Source organism: Apiospora marii, assembly GCF_038362585.1.
Source record: "Apiospora marii strain CBS 49790 chromosome Unknown utg000004l_segment0_segment0, whole genome shotgun sequence".
Lineage (NCBI taxonomy): Eukaryota > Fungi > Ascomycota > Sordariomycetes > Amphisphaeriales > Apiosporaceae > Apiospora > Apiospora marii.
Window position 1 is genome coordinate 1378777 of NW_027117375.1, and position 21597 is coordinate 1400373.

At 56.6% G+C, this 21597-nt stretch overlaps 9 protein-coding genes across 9 annotated transcripts; 4 read left to right on the forward strand and 5 right to left on the reverse strand.

Moving 5' to 3' along the window:
• Positions 1–35: 35 nt before the first annotated feature.
• On the reverse strand, positions 36–772 carry PG985_006379 (uncharacterized protein; the record flags this gene model as incomplete). The annotated part of the gene is made up of 2 exons (XM_066826148.1): positions 36–444; positions 525–772. The coding sequence occupies 2 exons, from the start codon at positions 770–772 to the stop codon at positions 36–38; spliced, it is 657 nt and encodes a 218-aa protein (XP_066685755.1).
• A 1045-nt stretch (positions 773–1817) lies between these two features.
• Positions 1818–3122, forward strand: PG985_006380 (M6 metalloprotease; the record flags this gene model as incomplete). Its single annotated transcript, XM_066826149.1, is given in 2 exon segments — positions 1818–2062; positions 2081–3122. The coding sequence occupies 2 exon segments, from the start codon at positions 1818–1820 to the stop codon at positions 3120–3122; spliced, it is 1287 nt and encodes a 428-aa protein (XP_066685756.1).
• A 335-nt stretch (positions 3123–3457) lies between these two features.
• On the forward strand, positions 3458–4238 carry PG985_006381 (uncharacterized protein; the record flags this gene model as incomplete). Its single annotated transcript, XM_066826150.1, has 3 exons — positions 3458–3485; positions 3763–4064; positions 4149–4238. The coding sequence occupies 3 exons, from the start codon at positions 3458–3460 to the stop codon at positions 4236–4238; spliced, it is 420 nt and encodes a 139-aa protein (XP_066685757.1).
• A 3530-nt stretch (positions 4239–7768) lies between these two features.
• On the forward strand, positions 7769–10722 carry PG985_006382 (Phosphatidylinositol 4-phosphate 5-kinase its3; the record flags this gene model as incomplete). The annotated part of the gene is made up of 2 exons (XM_066826151.1): positions 7769–9871; positions 9931–10722. The coding sequence occupies 2 exons, from the start codon at positions 7769–7771 to the stop codon at positions 10720–10722; spliced, it is 2895 nt and encodes a 964-aa protein (XP_066685758.1).
• Positions 10723–11211: 489 nt separating this feature from the next.
• PG985_006383 (uncharacterized protein) lies at positions 11212–12518 on the reverse strand (the record flags this gene model as incomplete). Its single annotated transcript, XM_066826152.1, has 5 exons — positions 11212–11460; positions 11550–11690; positions 11746–11956; positions 12084–12264; positions 12359–12518. The coding sequence occupies 5 exons, from the start codon at positions 12516–12518 to the stop codon at positions 11212–11214; spliced, it is 942 nt and encodes a 313-aa protein (XP_066685759.1).
• A 746-nt stretch (positions 12519–13264) lies between these two features.
• Positions 13265–14707, reverse strand: PG985_006384 (uncharacterized protein; the record flags this gene model as incomplete). Its single annotated transcript, XM_066826153.1, has 2 exons — positions 13265–13446; positions 13642–14707. 2 exons carry the CDS (start codon positions 14705–14707, stop codon positions 13265–13267), a joined length of 1248 nt encoding a protein of 415 aa, XP_066685760.1.
• A 1189-nt stretch (positions 14708–15896) lies between these two features.
• On the forward strand, positions 15897–16544 carry PG985_006385 (uncharacterized protein; the record flags this gene model as incomplete). Its single annotated transcript, XM_066826154.1, has 2 exons — positions 15897–15904; positions 15962–16544. The coding sequence occupies 2 exons, from the start codon at positions 15897–15899 to the stop codon at positions 16542–16544; spliced, it is 591 nt and encodes a 196-aa protein (XP_066685761.1).
• A 223-nt stretch (positions 16545–16767) lies between these two features.
• Positions 16768–17613, reverse strand: PG985_006386 (uncharacterized protein; the record flags this gene model as incomplete). Its single annotated transcript, XM_066826155.1, has 1 exon — positions 16768–17613. One exon carries the CDS (start codon positions 17611–17613, stop codon positions 16768–16770), a length of 846 nt encoding a protein of 281 aa, XP_066685762.1.
• A 518-nt stretch (positions 17614–18131) lies between these two features.
• Positions 18132–21561, reverse strand: PG985_006387 (uncharacterized protein; the record flags this gene model as incomplete). The annotated part of the gene is made up of 7 exons (XM_066826156.1): positions 18132–18297; positions 18360–18683; positions 18739–19461; positions 19543–19663; positions 19712–20010; positions 20641–21361; positions 21546–21561. The coding sequence occupies 7 exons, from the start codon at positions 21559–21561 to the stop codon at positions 18132–18134; spliced, it is 2370 nt and encodes a 789-aa protein (XP_066685763.1).
• Between the last annotated feature and the right edge of the window lie 36 nt (positions 21562–21597).

The window sequence follows — 21597 nt, forward strand, 5'->3', positions numbered from 1 at the left end:
ACACGTCGAGTGCTTTGGTGGTGGTACACGTATTCCTAGTTTCCCTCCTGCTCCCGGATCGACGCGAGTTCGTACTCGCCCGCCCCGTCCCTCCCCCTTCCGCGCCCCCTCCCGCGGCCGAACCCCATCTCCTCGTCGCCCATGCCTCCGCCGTCCGGGTCGCCCCCGGTGTGGCCATCCTCCGCCGCGTCGCCGCCGCCATTGTTCGTCGTGCGGCCGCCGTTGCCGCCAAAGTTGATGGGCCGCAGCTCCCGCCACTGGCACCCCCACATGGCCATCGCGATCGTGGCGAAGATGGAGCACAGCATCGTCGCCCACCACATGAGGTGGCGGGGCAGGAAGCCGGTGAAAAACGTGACGACGCAGAGGTGCAGGAAGTGCATCGTAAACACGAAGTCGGGGACGAGTTTCGAGCGCGCTACGAGCGCAACTAACGCCACCGCCCTGTTATAAGGCAACAAAGTTTCAGTCAGCAAGGGGCCATCGAAGTGAGAAGGCAATGAGAGGAAGGAAGATAAATGTACACGACAGCTGAGCAACACAGCCATATGAAGGCGTAGACAAAGCCCTGGGTCGTGTCCCCGCGCAAGCTCGCCCAGCCGAAGACCAGGTCCATGTGGAAGCCCGTCCCGGCCACCAGCCCCGTGAAGAGGAACAGTATCAGCGCGGTCGCATAGTATATCCCCTGTATGGCGGCGATCTGGCTGAGGATTCGGAGGGGCGGCAGTTCGCTAATGGCGCCGGCTCGCGGCGGCTTCCTCCTCCTGGGCATGGTTGGCGCAGCGAAGGGTGGTATCGGCAGTGGAAGCTCCGGATCGAAACTTAAGGGGAAGGTCTAGAAGTAGCCAGCTGGCCGAGAGCCGGAATTGCGCACAGTAGAACCAAAGGCCGTGATGTGGGTGTTTTGAAGCGGTGCAAAAGAGCGGATCGAAGAGAAAGGGAGGTAGGTGGTTGAAACTCGTTGGTGGTTATGATGTGATCATCTCCGGACTCGACGGGTAGGCACTATCATCGATTACCGGGCGAGACTTTGTTTTTGGAAGCTCCTCTGGCGCGGAGAGGGGCGAGGCTGCGATAGTCGGTAGAAGGCGTGGTTGTTTTCGTTGTTTACGGCACCATGAATTCCCATATTACTGTAGCTAATTACTTGTCAAACAACACATGTACGTATGGATATCGGCAATCTCTCCAAAGCTGCCATTCTGTCATTTGGACCCACACTGGCAGACTGGCTAACGAACGGACGGTGCTGGGTGCCTGGCTGGCGCACGGCCCGAATTTACTGGCCAAACCGGTAAGCGCAGCATTTATTACGGTCAAGAGCTTGCGCTTTCCACCGTCAAGAGAGGAATAAAAAGATGTATAAAACAGAAGTGTTTAATCCTGGGACCACACGAGTATATAGGATATCAAGACCAAAATAGAAATCAATAAAACCAACGTCCAATTTCAGATTTAGGTATGGTTATGGAGCGTGTCTTGATACGAGAAGAAGGCTTGGCGCGCCTGCCACCGACAACTAGCACGGCCCGCTGCAGGGCCCCTGTTGCTCCTTACAGGGCTTCAGACTTCTTCTCACACAGGAGGCCGGCACTTGCTGCCAGGCATGGCCTGAGGAGTCCACCGGCCATCCCGTATTTAAAGATAGTCCACCCGACCATGCCTCATCCTCCGTGATAGTACCCACCACCTCGACTGTATAAGTAGTTAAGATGGGCGCCGTTGAATGTCAAGGTTGGGCCCCAAAGGAAGCATCCGCATCCAACGTCACTCATTACGGAATTTGGTGAACCAAGCACCACCTGCCAGTCTTTACTATGATCTCTAAGCTCACTGCCGCCGTCGCGGCCCTGGGCCTCTGGTCTGGCGCTTCCGCCACCCCCACCATTCCTCTACTGAAGAACCTGGCGGCCACTTCCCAAAGTGCCTGCAAGCTTGCGTCCGGAGACGGATGGATGCCCGCGGGCTTTGGTATGCCCAACAGCGTCAAGAGCACCGGCACCGTCAAGGGGTGGATGATGTTCATTGACTTCCCCGACGCCCAGGGCAACGGCTCCGACCCGTAGAGCTTGTTCGACAGCCACGCCGTCGCCACCGAGGATTGGTACCGCACGTCATCGTACGGCAAGCTGTCGCTTGAGATCAGCGGCGACACGCAGCAGATCTACCGCATGCCCGCCACCGCCGCCTCGTACCCCTGGGAGAACGGCATGCCGAGCTTCTACCTGGAGAAGTACATCCAGGACGCTCTGGACGCCTACATGCAGGCGCACAACGCCGATGCCTCCATCTTCCCCGACATGGACATCCTGTACCTGATTGCGCCGCCGACCGCTTCCTTCTCCAGGTCGTACACGTACAATTGGGCGGCCGAGGTGCGCATGCCCAACAGCGACGGCAACGGCACAGCCAGCAACGGCAACGACACCGTCAGCGCCGGCAACGGCACCGCCAGCGCCGGCACGTCCGTGGCCCAGAAGACCGTCGCGTTAGGCGGCGATTTCTACGGCGGCTACAACAAGAAGGGCTTCAAGGCGATGGCACACGAGACGGGCCACACCCTGGGTCTTCCCGACTACTACCTGACCGACGACAGCGGTCTCCCCGGTGACCTCGTCGGCGGCTTCAGCGTGATGGGCGTCACGTTCGAGCAGGCGCCCGACATGTTCGGTTGGGACAAGTGGCGGATGGGCTGGCTCGAGGACTCGGCGGTGGACTGCATCACGGAGAAGGGCTCGACGACACACGTGCTGGCGCCGCTGGAGAAGAAGGCCGACGGCCCGGACAGCACGCAGGCCGTCGTGGTGGCGACCAGCGGCACCACGGCGCTGGTGGCCGAGGCGCGCACCAAGAACGGCGTCGACGACGAGCTGTGCGGGCCCGGCGTCCTGCTCTACAGGGTCGACACCACCGTGCCGTCGGGCAAGGGCCCCGTCCGCGTCCTCGACAACCTCGACGTCGACCTGCACTGGTGCGGCGGCTACACCTCCAACGTCGCGCCGCTGTCCTTCCAGTCGCCCCGGAAGTCGTCCTTGACTATGGAGGAGTGGGGCGTCACCGTCACCCTGACCGAGCACGATGAGGCCACGGACAACTGGACCATCAGGGTGGATTATAAATAGGGGCCGATGCCATGTTCCGAGCTGGCCCTGCATGCATAAATAATGACCCATAATCAATTGCAACTTGGCTATGCCGACCCTACCTTTCGTATCTTTTTGGTGTGAGCTGGTTAGTTAGGAGACCAGCTAAAGTCAATAATGTGTGCCATATGCGACGAGGCTCTCATTTGGAGCGTTTACCATTGTGACCTTCTGTACTTATCGTCTGTGGGTAAGTGTAGGCCCATGTTCGAACCGGATATGAAAACAGAACACTGGAGATGGCTTCCCGGTGTGTCAATAGTAAAGATGTGTGTCGGTGGTAGTAACACGATCGATCAACTGTTCAAGCTGCGATGTTAATTGGTGGAAGCTTCAGTGTAGGTAAGTAAGGTACGTGGGGTACCCGGACAAGCACTAAAGAGCGCTGCCAATTGCCAGTCCTCCCACTGGCCGCCTACTGTTTTGGGAGGGACATGGTACGCCAACCCCCACTGTATTTCAATCGATTGGCTTGGAATAGCTTCCAGCGAGCCTGCAAAGAGAGGGAGAGAGCTACGACGCCAACGCTAGGTGACATATTCTATTTCCGGCATTGGTGACCTCACAAGCAACCAACCTGCATCATCGCGACCAAACCGATTTGGAATCCAAAGACCAGCGACCGCGCGCTTCAATTCGACCGAGTACACAACAAACCGCTCCGCCAATCCACCCGCCAACCATGGGCATATTCGACTACTTCTCCTCGGCGAGACCAAGCGCGCCGATGAGGTTCGCAAGGGCGCTGTGGCTCCCGACCGATCAGAGCGCAAGAAGTGCTGGGAGGCACGCGACCAGTTCTACAGCTGCTTGGACAAGCACAATGTCATCGACTCGCTGAACGGCGAGGGAAAGAAGACGGCCGAGAAACAATGCGCCCCGGAGAACAAGCAGTTCGAGCAAGACTGCGCTGCGGCTTGGGTGAGTAGTAGTAGCATTTATTGACTGGCCCCCGTTCCGCTCGGCGCCCTTTGCTGAGACGTTTTTTTTTCTCCACTCCCTCAGGTCACATATTTCAAGAAGTTCCGCGTCGCAGACTACCAAAAGAAGAAGACCTTCGAGAGGTTAGAGAAGGAAAATGCGAACAAGATGTGAGGCAAGGACCGGCTAGCCTGAACCGAGAAGATAGGGTCGGCCTTTGAGTGGACCAGGAGACATACAACACGCCTTTTGGTTTTACGATACGAGACGGATATACTGCAACCGAAGACCAGCAGCACATTGTATAATATTGTCAAGCATTCACCGGGCGTTGGGATTCGACATAGATGAAACGTGGGGCGAAGATGAGGACTCTCAGCTTTAGCAAGATATGCGAAATATCGCTCATTGTACAACAATTGCCCATTCACCCCGGTTGCTGCTTAGAAATGCTGATTCGATGGCAATGCCCATGGTTATCAGATCGTATTGAGCACTGCCAGCTGCTGGCAGGTACCGTAGGATCATACTTGGTCTTTATTAGTTGACATTGATCGTCAGGTGTCGGGCAGATTCTCTGTGGATAAGATTACGAATGAGCATGGTATTCTCTTCGCTTTCAGCCGCCCCACGCAACACGGCGGCGAAATGTCCAGCAATCGTCCGACCAGGGGTTTTTGGCTGGCAACGCGACCAGACGTTAGAAGATCCCTTCCAGACCCTTCTACGTGATAAGGGGCAGATGGGAGACGGGCATGGCTGCAATCGAGCTTTGGGGCCTCAGAGAGATTGACGACAGATTTCCGAGGGGGTTATTTGGCACGTTGGAAGGAGGAAGTTAGCTGCTCGGGATGATGAAGATCGGTGCATTGATGGACACAGCGCATGCTTTACGGTGACCTCATAGCTGTTGATCGCTAGTGAATGGTCGCTCTTTCGGTGCTTGGCAGGGGACCAGCTGAACGCTGGTAGAGCCTCGCTTCTTCCGTTGGCAAAGAATCAAGCATCAAGGCGATGGTCGTGGCTGGGCTTTCTTTGAACGTTCTCAATTCCCTGCTGCTCGTTGGCGTGCCGAAAAAGCCACGGTTGGTTGGTTTCGAAAGGGACTTTTTTGATGTACGGACGGATGTGACCAGTGGTTTGCACTTTTGGGCAGCGAAGAGCGCGCAAATTGGAGTCCTCGGCCTCCGAGCCCACCATCCACTGCGAGGAACGGCCAAAGTCACCTGACGGGCAGAGGTCGCCAAGCTCTGAAGCAGTAATAGAAAAAGAAAGGAAAACACGGCAATCGGCAAATGCGGGATGTCCTCACGATGCCGCAGCATGTGGCCTCTGCGGTGGCCAAGCACGAAAAGGAGATTGCGCTTTGCGTGGAGAAGTGGTTGATGGGGGCTGGTCTGGTTTTGGCTCGCATGTCGCGCTGATCCGACCCTATGCACAATACGACGGAGTCGAGGGTTTTACCAGTAGGATAGTGACAGCTGAGCAAACAACACCGCCCTTTCGCACTTGTGCAGCTGCGTGCGTGTGTCGGCTGCACATACGGCGGGTACTCCGTACTTACTTTTTTAAAACATGCAGGCGGGTTGGTTGTCAGAAAAGGGGAAACCCGAGGAAGCATGGCTGCTGGCTGCTTACCTACTACCTACTATCCCGTCCGCAGCTTTGGTCCGACGCGAGTGAGTGAGTGGCCTCTGCAGTACGGATACCGATGATAGAATGTGGTTTTGAGTAGAGCGGGCATAGTATAATAATAGATAGTTTCCAATGGACCAGCATGAAGACGTACAGGACGGGATTTCCTTCAATCTCGACTGATTCACGATCCTGGGACGTTTGCGTGTTGAGCATATGCTGATAAATGGGATATAATTAGGGATTTGTCCACAATGGTGGCTTGGATCCGAACGGTCGGAAGCGCGGCGCCATTAGCTTCAGTGGTGTGGATGGCAATAATATGCTTGCTTCGTTGGGAGCTCCTCCGTGTTCTAGGCCTCTCGCGGCTGGAAAGCCTCGGGGTGAAGAATTGGTCAATCTGACGCGGGATTCCTAATTCCTAGGTACACATCAAATCGACAACCGGCGACCGTTTATTACTACCTGCCTCTAAAAAGGCAGACAGCTAGACCAAGGTGCCATATCAATAGTTCAACAGCCACTGCCTCGTGATCAAGAAATGCTGCTACGTAAGTGTACTTGAACTATGGCCAGAAGCAATGCAGCCGTGCAGCTGTAGATCAATCGATCGAAGGTTAGCGATCCTACTACATACCTAGGTAGGTATTTGTAGAGCCGCAGGTACGGAGTACTGTAGGTACTGTTGAAGAAGTAGGTAGAAATGCACCCAAAAGCTAGGTAGGAGGGAAGAAAAAAAAAACCTGCTACTGCCTAATGTCGTCACGCTTTTCGGGGTCTCTTCCAATTCCTGGAACACCCCCCTAGCACCACACGTGTATTTACACAGGTGAACATACAATTGCAGATTCTGGTAGTTGCTCATCCGTTCAATCTCAACTGTTGATGCTCGTTTCCATACAACAGGATGCCTGGCGAGCTGTACCTGGGTAGATGCTCAAAATAAAATAACCTCCGAAGTTCTACCTCCCCACGGGTGTTCGCTATCTGCTGCAGCGAGGGAACCCCTGGGCATGAAGAAGGGGGAGGGCGGGGAGGAAGATTACAAGAAGCTGTCTTGACTTGGTTACCAATCAGACGGCGGAATGAGGGAGATATTGGCCAGCGTGTGTCGGTCCGGGCTCCACACCGTGCACTGCGAGCATAGATTGGAGAACCAGCTCAGCGAGGTGCCAGTTCTGCAGCCCGGCCCAGCAGGCCCCAGTCAGGCCAGTAGGCCTGTGCCTTTGCCAAGTCCCTGGCCTGCTCGCTCTTCTGCGTGTGGCCCGCCCTGTGCTATGCTTGCTTTGAGATGCCTGCCTCTGCCTGTGCCTGTGCCAACTAGTAGCCAACTTTCCCTCCCTCTCTACTCTCTCCAGTTCCAGTCCAAGTCCAGTCCAGCCGCCTGCCCAGCCCAGCCCAGTCTCAAGTCCGCCTGTTGTCTTTCTACTAACCTACTCTTTTTCGTGCATGAGATGAGTGAACCCATCCACCGTCCATGATTTTGATCTTCCCGGGGGGCACTTGCATACAACGCAACGCAACGTAAACGAAACCCGACGTCTTTGCGCGTTCCAGCGGCTCCAATTCCACTCTCCCTATCTACCGATCTATCCATTCTATTGTCTGGCCTGTCCGACAATCAATACTTGCGCTTAACTCCTATTTTGAATTTCGATAACCTCCCTCACTTGGCCCATTTCCCCTTCCACATTGACATTCAGCAACTACTATCGCTCAATTAACCTTATCACCCCCTCCAACAGCTGTGCCTCCAGCCTCTGCCTGTACTCGTACTCCCTTTTGCCTGTCTCAGAAGCACTCGGTTAAAGCGGAACACGACCAAGCGAGGCATCCATCGAGAGCGGAAAGCAGGGAGGAGGGACGGAAGTTCAATTTGTTCTCGACCAGCGCCCGGCTTCGACTTCTTTTCCTCAAGTCGAACCTGGAAGGGCAAACTTGGCCAGCCGTCTCGTACAATACCCACGACACCGATGCATAGTCACAACTAGCCAGTAACGAGCGAGCCGCGACAACCACAACAACAACAACAACAACAACAACATCCCCCAGCACTCTGCAGTAGCGAGATGCCATCGTTCGTCGCCAACGAAAATTCGCCCATATATGCATCTCACAACGGCGTGGTTCATTTAAGCGACGACCAGCATTTCGATAAGTCCCTGTCTCAGACCGCGGTTGGGCATCATCAGCGACACGACTCTGCACGGGACACGAACGACAGCCTCAGCGAATTCGACAACTCTTCCTCCCACTCCTCGGATACCTCCGACCATCGAGCTCGGATGAATGGAGCACACAGCCCGAGCATGTCGCCGTTGCCCAATGGCTCCCAATCGAGCTACGGCATGACGAATGGGAGCAGTCCCAGCATCGAAAAACACAACCCACCAGGCCGGACAGGGTTTTGGAATCGATCAAATGGCCACGCACAGCCCTCCCCGAACGACCGCGCCGAGAATGCTGCATCCGGCGCTCCATCTACGTCAAGGGGGGATTACGCGGGGCTGCCCTCTCAACAACATGCCATCAGGAGCTCGGGCGAGTCTTCGGCACGAGGATCCCTCCAGCAAACTCCTGTCGATGCCATGCCGTCGCGGTCAATCCCTAATGGCGACCGCACACCCCGAGCCTCCAACGATACTTCTCAGAATCTAAGCCCGTACCCTACGAACGCGGGAATCCAGCAGAGGTTTTCTTCGCCTGCAGCATCTACCTCGGCGACCTCGCCGTCGGCGCTGCAGCCACCACCTGCTCAACTCAAGCACAGACATACTCTAGAAGTGCCCAAGGTCACTGGACGTGCGTCCAAAGACGGCGTTGACGGCGCTTATGCCAGCGGGCGCTACTCTCCAACCGTCCCAGGGGCTGGTGGTCGCAGAGGATCGCTTAATCTCGGTCGTAAGAACACGCGTTCGTTACACTCGGAGGCGGTCCGCGATGAAGTGGTGCCCGACGAGGATGCTCTGCGATGGGCGGAAGCATACAGGCAGAAGCGAGCTAAGAAGAAGAGAAAGGACGACATCGATGATGACAAAGTGCTCGTGGGGACCAAGGTGGATGAGAATCATGCCAACTGGACCACTGCCTACAACATGTTGACGGGTATCCGCGTTTCGGTATCGCGGACCAACGCCAAGCTCGACCGTCCATTGACTGATGCCGACTTCGAGGCAAAACAGAAGTCGACGTTTGATATCGCCGGGAACGAGCTGGTGCCATCGGCCAAATACGACTTCAAGTTCAAGGATTATGCGCCCTGGGTCTTTCGGCACCTGCGAGCTCTCTTTAGGTTGGATCCCGCCGACTACCTCATGTCATTGACTGGTAAGTACATACTCTCTGAGCTTGGGTCTCCGGGAAAGAGCGGTAGCTTCTTCTACTTCTCTCGGGATTACAAGTACATCATCAAGACCATTCATCACGGCGAGCACAAATTCCTGCGACGTATCCTTAAGGAATACTACAACCACGTTGCCGACAACCCCAACACCCTCCTCTCCCAGTTCTACGGTCTTCATCGCGTCAAGATGCCCTACGGCAAGAAGATTCACTTCGTCGTCATGAACAATCTGTTCCCCCCACACCGCGACATTCACCAGACTTTCGATCTGAAGGGCTCCACGGTTGGTCGCGACTACAAAGAAGAGGAGCTCGAGAAGAACCCCCGTGCAACACTCAAGGACCTGAACTGGCTACGCCGGAAGAGACACCTCGAATTGGGTCTTGCCAAGAAGCGGCTGTTTCTGGAACAGCTATCACGCGATGTGCGCTTGATGCAGAAGCTGAAGATTATGGACTATTCCTTGCTCATTGGCGTTCACGACTTGAAGAAGGGTAACGAGGAGAATCTTCGCGACAAAACTCTGCAGGTCTTCAACCCGGGCGGCCGCGAAGGTCCAAGTGATGAAACGGACCCGCACCAGATCCTCATGCGGACACCATCTAAGCTCGAAAGTGCCCGTAAGGCGAGAGAGTTGAGGCAGATGATCCACGCGGAACGGCCAGTACCCATGGGCCAGACCAGCAACAGGATGCCCGAAGAACTGGAAGAGGGAAACCGGCCCGGGGGGATCTTTTACAGCGATGATGGCGGTTTGAGGGCCACTCACGAGGACAACACCGCGGGAGAGGAGGTTTACTATCTCGGCGTCATTGACTGCCTTACTCACGTATGTGTTTCATCTCCCTTACTTCACCGATTATACCAAAACTAACCCACCCGGAACAGTACGGAGTGATCAAAAAGATTGAGCACTTCTGGAAAGGTTTGTCCAGTGACCGTACACAAATCTCGGCTCTTCCGCCAGAGGAGTACGGCGAGCGCTTCATCAAATTCATGGAAGGCGTCACCATGTCTTCCGAGGAAGCCGAACGAGATGCGCTTGACCGTGAGCACGCCATTGCGGTCGCTGAAGCCGAGGCTGAGGAAGCGGCGGCAAATGGTGCCCGTCTTGAACCAACGGCCTCACCACCAGCTCCGAACTATCTGCCACCCGCACCTCCGGGACTACGCAGTCCAAGGTCTCCGGAGCCCAACCCCACACTGGAAAAGGCCAGCCGGAAGGCGTTCAAGAAGGAGAAGGACGTGGCCAAAGAACAAGAGGTACCGGAGCGGAAGATATCGACGGCCAACAACATGGGACCCAATACGATAGGGAAGGGGAATTCACACACGGTGCTACCTGTGGTGGAAGAAACAGCGGAGGCGGGGAGTGTGAGTGGTAGGAGTCGCGAGGAGAACACGGGCGGAGGCCGACCATTCACGCCCAGTGCCATGGATACGCCGAGTGTCAGCAGACCGGATGGGTTCACGGACCTGGGCCCCCATGGCATCGGAGGCCGAGGCCCGCCCACTCCACCGAAATCGAGCTACTTGAATGCAAGCAGCGGTGGCGGTTATGGGAGGAAGCGCAGCGGGAGTGGCGCCAGTGCCGCTAGCAGTATAGGCAGTATACCACGGGGCCGGCTCAGCAAAGACAGCCTCGATAAAGCCTTGCCGGCCTTGCCTGGACGAAGCTAGAGTGGTTCCATGGCCAAATGTATAGGGCATGTTCAATTCTGCACTACAGCCCCTTGAACCGACCGACATCGACGACTTCACCGCTCATCAGGATTGTGCCGTCTCGAAGGACGAGGTTGAAGCTTGCGGCGTATATATCGCGAGACAGCTATGGCGGCGAGCGGGGTGGGGGGTTCGGGATGGATTAGATGGTTGGGGATTGAGGCATTATACAATCATTGGCTGTTTCCGGCTGGCTGCCGGAATGCCTTTCTCCTTTGTTTTTACACGTATCATTGGGAGGTGTCGTGTGTCCTTGAGAGAATGTGTAGCACTGTTTGTTAGTAATGCTGGCCCCTTGTTAGATAAGGGCTCGGCACATGATACCACCATGCAGAATTTTAAAGAAGATATGATGTGTTCACATTGCTAATAGGTATCTCTTAATCCCAATTCCCGTCGACTACGTGAAATATGAGAAGTCCCTCCCTGTCTGTGTCTTTCTTTCGCTTAGATGGGGGTGGTCTGCAGGTTGTTCAGGCTCTTGCTCTCGACGGTCCAGCCATCCTGCTGGGCGCCGTTGCCGGTGAAGTACGAGGCTGCCGACGTGTCCCCGCGCAGCACCCAGCGCGCCCAGTGCTGTCCGGCGGTCCCGAACTTGCCGCCCTTGGGGTCCCCGTATGTGCCCCCGTGGCCGACGGGGTAATTGCCCACCCAGGTGGGGAGGCCGGATGGCACGGCGGCGTAGTCGCGCATGCCCTGGTGGGAGAAGCATTTGGTCAGCTGATTGCGTACGGGAGATGGTAGCACACACGGAGGGACAGAGAGAGAGAGCATGAGAGACCTACATTGCCGTACGCGATGTCGCTGGGTCCGCCCAGGAAGAAGAAGATGGGCTTGGTGATGCGGGGGAGCACGTTGTTGGTGCCGCCGGCGTCGTACTGGCCCGAGTTGAAGATGCCGATGGTCGTGACGCGGGGGTCGAAGGCCTGTTTTGTCACGTCTCGTCACTGACATACATCGACTCAGTGGTGCCATGCTTACCTGTGCGTAGGCCTCGATGCCGCCGCAGCTCATGCCCGCCGCCGCGATCCGGCTCGCGTCCATGTGCGCGTACGTGCCCTGGCCGGCGTGGCTGACGGCCCACGTGATGCCGTTGGTCATCTGCTGCGCCGTGGTCCCGCCGCCGTTGTGAGGCGTGCCGGAGACGATGGCGATGACGCCCCAGGACGCGATCTCGAGGAGGAAGTTCTGGCTTTCTCGTCAGTCTCTCTACTTCATGGCTGTCTTCTTTTCCTCTCCTTCCCAAACAGGTCTGAAGAAGAAAACGAGGAGTAGACTGACTTGGTGTGACAGGGAATTGGCCGAGCAGGCGCCGTTACATGTCGACGGGCCGGTAGATGGTGTGGTCCGGCAGGGACGGGTCGACGGAGTAGGTCGCGGCAACGCTAGTAGTCTGCGATCCGCCGCCGCCACCGCCGACTGCTGTTGTCGTCACAGTGGGCGGGGCCGTGGTGGTACCCGGATTGGGGGCCTGGGTGGGTGCGCCGGGGATGCATTGGACTATGTGTCATGATCCTGCGTTAGATGGCGTGTGTCTTCCACCCCCCCTTTCACCCGACAGAATCGCATAAAGGGGCGGGATTTTATCTCTTACAGTACCATGGGTTTTGCGAGGCGCAGGCCGACCCTGACTCGCAAGTTGTATCTCCAGTCCATCCTTGCCCTCCGCACTGGCCCCAGACAGGCTGCGCAGCGAGTGACCCCTGAGCCAGGGCAAATGCCATTACTATGGCGCCAGCAAGTTTGACGCCCATGACGACGACTAAAGTGCTGTAGACTTGCAATGACGTAATAAACAATGAGTATTCGCTCAGTGGACCAAAGTGCGCTTGTAAATCCAAGGTCCCTCTCTGATGGGAGGTTTTGTTTGGGATGAGAGCCAATCTACTCCTCTATAGTGTCTATACTCGCAGTCTATACTCGTGGATTTCGTCGGTACTCGATCACCACCTACACACACCACCACTTCTTCATCTTCCGTCCAGTGCGGAAATTTCCTGCAACCAACACGTCTCTTGGCTCTATAATATCATGACTTGGCAATACACGTTAACGTCACCTTTCTAGACGAAGTGTGCAGCTGCAGGCAGCGTGATGTGCCGTCTCGCCAATCGGTTACTACGCAAGATGGCATGCCAGATAAAGACGCTTCGGATCCTTCTCGGATAGGGTTGCAGTAGAGTGGAAGAACTAGAGACCCACCAATCGAATCAGGGCGCGGCACGGAGGGAAGTCCGCTAGAGGAATGGATCGCGAGCTTGGCCTCGACGCGGGGAGGAATAAACATGGCTCGAAATATGTATGTGACTTGACTCTAATCTATACCTGGCACACCTCGCTTCCTTAGCCAAATCGATATCGTAAAGGGTGTGGACTTCAACTTGATCCAGCCAACACTGGTCAACACGTGGGTCTGCGTAGTGTCCAACAGTTGATCCGGCTCTGGGCTGAGCCGTGTGAGTCGTTACATCATTAGGTATTTTCCGATTACATCCTGTTGTCAACTCAAAGTCTGGTTCCACGGTACCCAGACCTGGTCATGCCAGCCGTGCATGCATTTCCACTGCGCGGGAGGCTCTTGCTGCCAGTCAATCCTGGTAGCAGGCAGATCCTCCTCCGCCGTCCATTTTGACGTGAAGCCTTTCAGCTTCTTGATCTTTGTTGATGCTTCGTCAGAGTATTCTATATTGACAGAGGGGATGACCTAAACATGCCTGCGTCGTTAGTGACTGCAAAATGCGAGTTGGCGTCAGCCAGCCTGATAGGGCCAAGAACACTTACGGCAATCCTCCCGTATCCAGCCCACCACAGGTCTTTACAAAACAATGTGGGCTCGCCGGCATAACATTCCCCCTCTCGGTTAGCCCTGAAAGCCACCTTGCCGTCGTGCGCCTCCCCGGCCCCGCGACCCGGGTCGGCCCGGCAGACCCAAAATTGGGCCGGCGCTGAACGCCGTAGCACCGTTCCAGCACGCGAAAACCTGGAACGGAAGGTTCTGTCTGTATCGGTGCAACGTGTCCGGGTCGCCGGCGAAGATGTCCCACGCCTGGTTCCAGCTCCCGTCGGGCGGAATCTGGAAGAAGCTGTCGCCCTTGAGCGTCCTCGCCACCCAGACGTCGTAAAAGGTCGGGTCTTTACCCGCGTACGTCCAGTCCATGGCGCATGTCATGTCGGCGGACTGGAGTCGCCGCTGGTGGACCAGCTCCAGAAGGTCGTCCGGGCACGGCGCCACGTCGTTGACGAAGACGACGGTCGTGTCGACGTCGGCGGTTACGTCCGGCGAGGAGAGCGGGTCCAGGGCGAGGTTCCGGAGCTGCGCCAGTTTGTCTATGCGCTCGCCGACCTTGGGATTGATGTCCGTGAGATTCAAGAAGTACCGCAGGCCGATCTTCTTGAGCTCGGGCTGCAGGGCCGTCAGGATCCGGGGCGTGGCGTCGTGCGAGTTGCCCTCGACAATGGACAGAGCACACGAGGATATGCCGAGAAAGCGGGCGGCTTCGACTATCGAGCCAAGGAGCCGCGGAAGGAGGTGCTCTGATTGCCGCAGGTTCAGGGCGAAGAAGTAGCGCACATCGTGGCTGTCCTTCTTCCCGGCAGCTGCTGTCTTCAGATACGCATAGCGCGAACTGTTGAAAGTCGGACATTGCAACCGTGGGAGTGTGGTATCGTTCAGGTTCACGATTGATTTGACATAAGGCGCCGTGATGTTGTCCAGCTGCGGTTTGTATTTCCAAACAATAGGAATGCCGGCATCTCCGTCACCGTTAACATCACCATCATCATGACCGCCGCCAGCGCCGCCGCTATTTGTCCAGGGAACCACCACGTACGGCTTCAAACGGCTCCATGACTCCGTGGAGGACCCTCGGAAGCTTACATGGACAATCGAGAGTGTAACTAAGGCACACAAAACCTGAGTGATAATTAGACGGCGCCCCTTCATGATTTGGGTTGGCGCATGTTCTATTTCGGAAGAGGTGGTCGCGGCCGTTAATATGGTCAGAAAGAGTGCAAGACTGCCCGATGGCGTTGGAGAGAAACGGCAGGGCGAAGACTGCCATTTTTGAAGGTGGGCATCTCACCCCATGCAGGTAGCCAATACGAGAAGGCGAACTGACTGGGGGGTTGCCAAAGGGTCTGTTGGGCTGGATACGGAAGTGATGCTACCAAGAGTCGCATGACCTGCATGAGCTGAGCAGTCTTGTGCTGTCGTGTCCGGTCTCGACGTATCACAAGGAGCGACGGTACTAAGCAACCAAATAAACGAGTCAAATCACGAACGAGTGTGATGCGAAGGGCTCAGCGCTAAAAGCCGTTGCATCGGGTCAGCCCCGGCAGGCTGGTCCGTATCCAGAAAGGAACCCTGTCGATGGGAGAAATGCCATTCTACCAAAAAGCCGTGCCTCAACGGGACTTGTCTAGCCGCCGAGTGGTCTTTGTCTGAAACCAACAAAACCAAGACAGAGTCGCGCAGTCGCGCGGGTAGCCGTCAATCGGGTAAGGTGGTAACTGCCCAGTCTCGGCCCGAACCAAACAGCCAATGAGACGGCTACGGCACACATTTATGTCGGCGCTTGAGGCAGCACTGCATTTTCGTCATCATCTATGTTTCTGTTGCCTCTCTTTGGGGTCCAACGGCATGTTATCTTGTTGGTTCGCAAACGTCCTCAAGTCTGCTCTCCCTTGGGGGCAGAAGTCCCATCTCTTCTCCTCGTTCGTTTCCCCACCCCCTTATTGTCTCTTTCTTTTTCCATCATTGTTTTCTGATTCATTTAGTATCATCTTTTCGCGTATATGGGCTCTGCGGAGTCTCGAGATCAATGAACGCGTTAGTCTCGAAGTCACGGCTCCTCGGCCCTGGCGGTAACATAGCCACCCCCAGCCTCGAACGGAGGGTGGCGACGACGAGTGCACCAGCGAAGAAGACCTGTGGCTACTATAATGGGGACCCCAGCCGACAAAGGACAGCCGAAGCTGGCTTCGACTGTCGTGTGGACGTCAGCCGCGGACTCTGGGGATTCTGTACGACGACAGTTGTCTCTGCGGGCGACTGCAATTTCGCAGGGGCTTGTTTTGACCGCGATGCATGCCTCGAGGGTTGCGGTAAGCTGGGGTACACCAACTATCCCACAATGATGTGGTAAGAGTTCTCTCCAAGAGTTCGCATGCTGGATTAGCCCAGAACTGACCTTCGAAGTACCTCGTCTGGCTTCTGCTCCACCGCACTCCTTGACTCGGGGAGAGATCAGACCTACGCCCATATCGCTTGCGGGACCGTCCAGACCACGGAAACTCTGCTCGCCGCCCCCACGGCCTCTTTGGCGACTTCGACGTCACCCGGCACATCAGTGCCGGCCCCCACAAGCCCAGGCCCCAGTCCAATCTCCTCGGGGACAGCAGCATCGACGACTTCCTTGCCCTTCGATAACAATCCATCCACCCTTGATACATTGCCCCAGGATAGTAATTCGCCTCCACAAACGACGGAAACACAAAGCGGCGCGGCCGGGGACACCACACCGAACAACAACACTGGTGCCATTATCGGTGGCGCCATCGGCGGGCTAGCAATGATTTGCCTAACCATCTTCGCCATCGTTTATCTGTTCCGGCGCGGGAGAAAACGTCGGTCTGAGGCCAAGACACAACAGCCTCCAGAAGCACGGGAATTTGAATACAACACGAGCAGCTACGCCGAGTATAAGACACCAAGATACCCCGCTGAGCTCCATTCGAGCCCAAGGGCACCGATTTACGCCCCGGCAGAGTTGCATGGCTAACGAGACTGGTGGAGACCAGAGGAAAGCGAGATGTATCTTATTTTTTGGGCAAGGTCGGCCCAAGGAGTAATGGCGTTTTGGCAAAATACCAATCTGGTTAACAATTTAAACAGAACGCTCATACAGATGGAGATCACTTAATAGTATGTATTTTCAGTACTAGGAGAGAATTCTGTTGGGAATAAATATTCGTCTTTCAGCTAACAAGGACCCTGTACCATCATCACATGCTCATCGGCTCCCCGTCCACCGAGATACACTTGACGTTGACCGTTGCCGAGGCCGTGATGGTTCTCGGCTCGATCGACGGCCCCTCGTTTGCCGGCTCCTGTCCCATCCTTTGCGCCTGCGCCTGTAACATCTGCTGCTGCTGCGCTGCCATCTGCTGCTGCTGCGGCGGCGCCTGTTGCTGCATCGTTTGGTTGGAGCTGCCGAATAGCCCTCCCCCGCCGACGGTGTTGTTGAAAGGGCGGCGCCAGGAGTTGAAGATGCTGCTGGCGGCCGAGGCGGGCCCGTCGGTGATCTCGACGGCGACGACCTTGCGGCCGACGACGCCGGCGTAGTCGTCGGCCTTCTGGACGGCGTTCTCGATGGCCTTCTTGCGGGCCTCGCGCTCAATCTCGGCGCAGGTGGCGGCGGTGAGGCGCCATTCGGTCGAGGTGATGGCGACGTGGGGCATGGCGGCCAGCTCGGCGGCCGTGTCGGCCAGCAGGGCCATGTCGCGGAAGACGACCTCGAAGGTGCTGGTGGCGTGGTAGGTGAGGCCGAGGTCGCGGCGCTTGTTGTCGGCCCACTCGTACTCGGGCTGCGAGTGCGTGCTCATCGACGAGGCCGTGAAGGCCGTGATGCCGGCGTCCGGGTGCGGCGCCGGCCGGCCGTCGGCGCCCTCGGTCTTGCGGGCGTGGGCCCGGAACTGGGCCGTCAGGTGGGCCGAGGTCGCGCGCACGCCGTCTGACGACTCGGACTGCGACTTGCTGCTCTTGGAGACGCTGATGTGCAGCACGCCCCGCTCGGCCGTGCGGAAGACAGAACCGCTGCCGTCAACGTGGATCTTGAGCTGCGGCAACATGGTGAAGCGGATTGTGTTCACTGTGTGGGGGGCTGGAGCCACGCAGAGACAGTATCACGGATCTGGGACGAGATGAAGATGTGTTGCGATAGACACTGGGGATAAAGACGAGATGATCGGCCGAGAATGGTCTGGATGAGTTGTTGGTGAAATATCAAGGGGGGTTGCGGGCGACTTTATACTAAACGACTGTTCTATTTTAGGCAACAATGTTGCCTACTTTATGCTAAGGCACAATATCGCGCCCGTGCTGAGGCAGTGTCTGGCTTACTGGGCATTTCCGCTTACGTAACCAATAGGATACTATTCGACTCGACCCGACTACCTAGACTCAACTACCTACATATGTAGGAAGATGTCACGCATTTTCGCCAGCTCAGTGAAGACAATTTGCACCGTGTGTCGACTGAGTAGGTATACTATAAAGACAAACTACATACTTCATGACTCAACTGCTATAGAATGCCAAGGCGCTAGATACCGCTTTTTCCTATAGCAAAACTGGGGAAAAAAGCAATCTACTCCATGGTAACACGCACACCCTTGGTGGTGGGTTTGGGCATAGGAATAAACATGTCGTGGTCATACCGTATATCACTCTCGTCCGTCTCAAAGATACGCATGTGAGGCAGAACCCGAAGCACCAAGGCCGCGAGCGCCAGATTCATTTCGCAAAGCGACAAGCTAATTAGTTGCACAGAGGTGGTCAGCATGGGGTATAAAAACAAAGAGCTTGGACTACTTACTTCATGCCGAGACAGGAGCGGCTGCCCTTGGAGAAGGAGAACATGCCGCGCTCGGCGTCGGGGGTCCAGAGCGCGGCGCCCTCGCACCAGCGGTCCGGGGCGAAGCGGTGCGAGTCCGGGAAGATACGCTCGTCGTGGTGCACGATGGCGCTCGACATGCCCACGGCGTACCCGCGCGGGATGAACAGGTCGACCGGCTTCTTGTTCCACTCGCCGTGGTAGTGCAGGTCCTCGTGCGTCGCGACGCGGGCCGTCCGGGCCGAGACGCCGTACGAGAGGCGCAGGCCTTCCTGGATGACGGTTTTGAGGAAGGGGAGTTTCTCGCTGGATTTAGGTCAGTTGCGATGTTTTTTTCTCTTTGTTGCAAATTGTGACTTACAGTTCTGTCCAGTGGGGCAGATCCATGGGGTCGATGTGCGCATTTTGCAACTCGGTCGTCAGTCTGTCCAGCAGTTCCGGCTCGTCCAGCAGGTGGTACGTGATGACCGCCAACGTCCAGCTGGTCGTCTCGGTTCCAGCACCAACAATGCCCAGCGCCTCGGCTGCCAGCCTAGCCACGGTCTTCTGGTCCTCCTGCAAGTCGGTGGTCTGGTACAGCTCGGCGAAGATGGTGGGATGCTCCTTGTCAGCCGCCAGCCCCGAGTCGAGGTCGGCCTTGGTCTGGCGGATCTTGCGCGGGATGTTGATCTGCAGCTCGCGGATGAAGAGCCCCGTCGACTCGGGCAGGTAGTCCACAAACACGGTCGCCAGCTCGGCCGCGTTCTTGAGGAAGGGGAAGAAGCGGAAGAGCAGGCCCGGCCGCAGCGTGCTGAGCGTCGGCTCGTGGAAGTTGGGCTCCCAGCCCTCCTGGTCCAGCAGGCCGAAGTTCTGCCCGAACGCATAGCCCGAGATGGCGTCGGCCGTGAAGCAGCTGTAGGCCACCGCGATGTCGAAGGCCGGCCCGCCCTTCTGCGCCAGCAGCTTGTCGCAGAGCTTGCGCACCAGCGTCTTGACGTCGGGCTGCAGCCGCGAGATCATGGAGCGCGAGAAGAAGCGGCCCACGGGCGCTCGGCGGAGACGGTGCAGATCGTGGTCCACGGTCCCGAACTCGGCCAGGTTGAGCCTGTTTGTCGCGTCAGTCAAGACTCTCGGTCGACAAACCAATAAGGGCTTTTCTTTCTTTCTTGGGGGGAGAATTACTTACACTGAGCCATTGACTTGATGAAGCGGCTTATCTCGCTTCCGGCCTCCTACGGCGTAGATCTCGTCCCCAAAGTCTATGTCGTTGCAATGGAGCTCATTAGGGCTGATGCGAACGATAGGGCCTGGTTTCTGTTAGATAATGTTCTCGATACTGTTTCAGTGATACTTACCATATTTGCGATGCATCTCCGCGATCTTACTAGTATACCGGCCATTCTGTACAACATCCCACCAAAATTCCGGCAAGTATGTCGCACTGGACAGCCAAGGTCCAGGAATACGGCTCAGAGGATGCCAGGGGGATACATTGTAGACTGCCTTGACAATCTGGTAGGCAATATAGGCAGCAACGAGTATCCCAATAAGTTCTCCAACACTGGGCGTAGCCATCTTGGTCTGTAAGATGGCGGAAGGGGATGAAGAATATCCCAAAAGTCCCATCCATACTGGCCACCAAATCCAGGGGCCGCTGTAAGAGCTTTATATTTGTGCTTCGAACGGTAGTTCCCCTCACGAGCTGAACATTTGTTTTGCATTTACGGAGCCATTTCCCCCGTATGTAGTACATAGTTTAACACAACAGGGCATCTCCGACTCGGGCCGATATACTAGATCCGGTGTGTCAAGCAGATACTACTAAGATCGCGACCTGCACGGGCCCTCCTTTTGGAGATATTTATGGAGCACGGACACTGCGCAGCAAATGGTGACCCCTGAGCGACCCTAGAGGCTAGTCGGTGGCCAAGTATACACTAGCCGTGCTTGTCACTGTCGCCCGGCTTACGAGCGTCTAGTTTCTCGCGACCCCCCCAGCTGCCCCAGAACAGCTACCCCATAGTAAGCACAACGACGGATTCATCTCCGGAGGGCCACAACCTCCCACGTGAAGAGTCGGCTCATCCGAATCTGTATCCTTGGTGCTGACACGGACAAGGGAGAGAAATGCCGTGTTGCAGATCCAAATCTAGGTACCTAGGTCACGTTGAATTGGACACGGACAGAAAGCACGACAGATGGAAATAATGTTGATTAAGAAAGATAAGATGGACAAGAACGGCACAATGTCGTAGACTGTCCAAGGCCCGTCCCTCCTATTTACCAGGGCCAGGTCCCCTCGCTGCGGACGACGCGGCCCTCGTCGGCATCCCTCCGACCCTGGACAATGCTCAGGACCAGCTCCCCGGCCTCGCGCGGGTCGCCGGCCATGCCGCCCGGGTTCCTGGCGCCCTCGCTGGGGCCCCGCAGGTTGGAGACGACGAAGCCCGGGCACATGGCGAAGACCTTGACGTTGGTCGCCTTGCTCTCGCGCCAGTCGAGCAGCATGTACATGTTGAGGGCGGCCTTGCAGGCGTTGTAGGCCTCGGCGTCGGGCGGCGTGTTGGGGTGCGGCGGGTTCTCGAACGTGTTGGCGAGGGAGCCCTGGCCGCTGGTGACGTAGATGGAGTACGCCGACGACGGCGACTTGAGCAGGAGTGGCCGGAAGGCCTTGGCCACCTGGAAGGGCCCGAAGGTGTTGGTCTCCATGGTGCGCAGGAAGCGGGTGCGGGCGTCGAGGTCCGACACCCCCATGGCGGCGTTGTTGACCAGCACGTCCAGGCGCCCAAACTGCTGCTCGACCGAGGCGGCGGCCTTGGCGATTGACTCGTCGTCGGTGACGTCCAGCTGGACCGTCGAGATGCTGCCCGTGATGCCGGCCGCCTCGATCTCGGCCTTGGCCGCATTCGCCTTGTCCAGAGAGCGACAGGCCATGATGACGTGGAACTTCTCAGGGGCACCAGTGAGCACTTGCGTGGCCGCATAGCCCACTCCGGAGTTGGCACCTATAGCTTGAGGTCAGCGAGGTGGTATTAGAAAGCCACTTGCCTCGGATGGAGAAAGACTTGCCAGTGATGAGGACGATTTTTGAAGCCATTTTAAATGGTTTTAGGGGGTTCAGATCTCTTAATTGTGAAACGGAATGTTGTTATTGCTCTTGGGCTCCTGGAGATAACCGAACATCATCACCTCCAGCGAAGGCCATATTTATATACATTTGTATATGGGCGAGATCGATTAG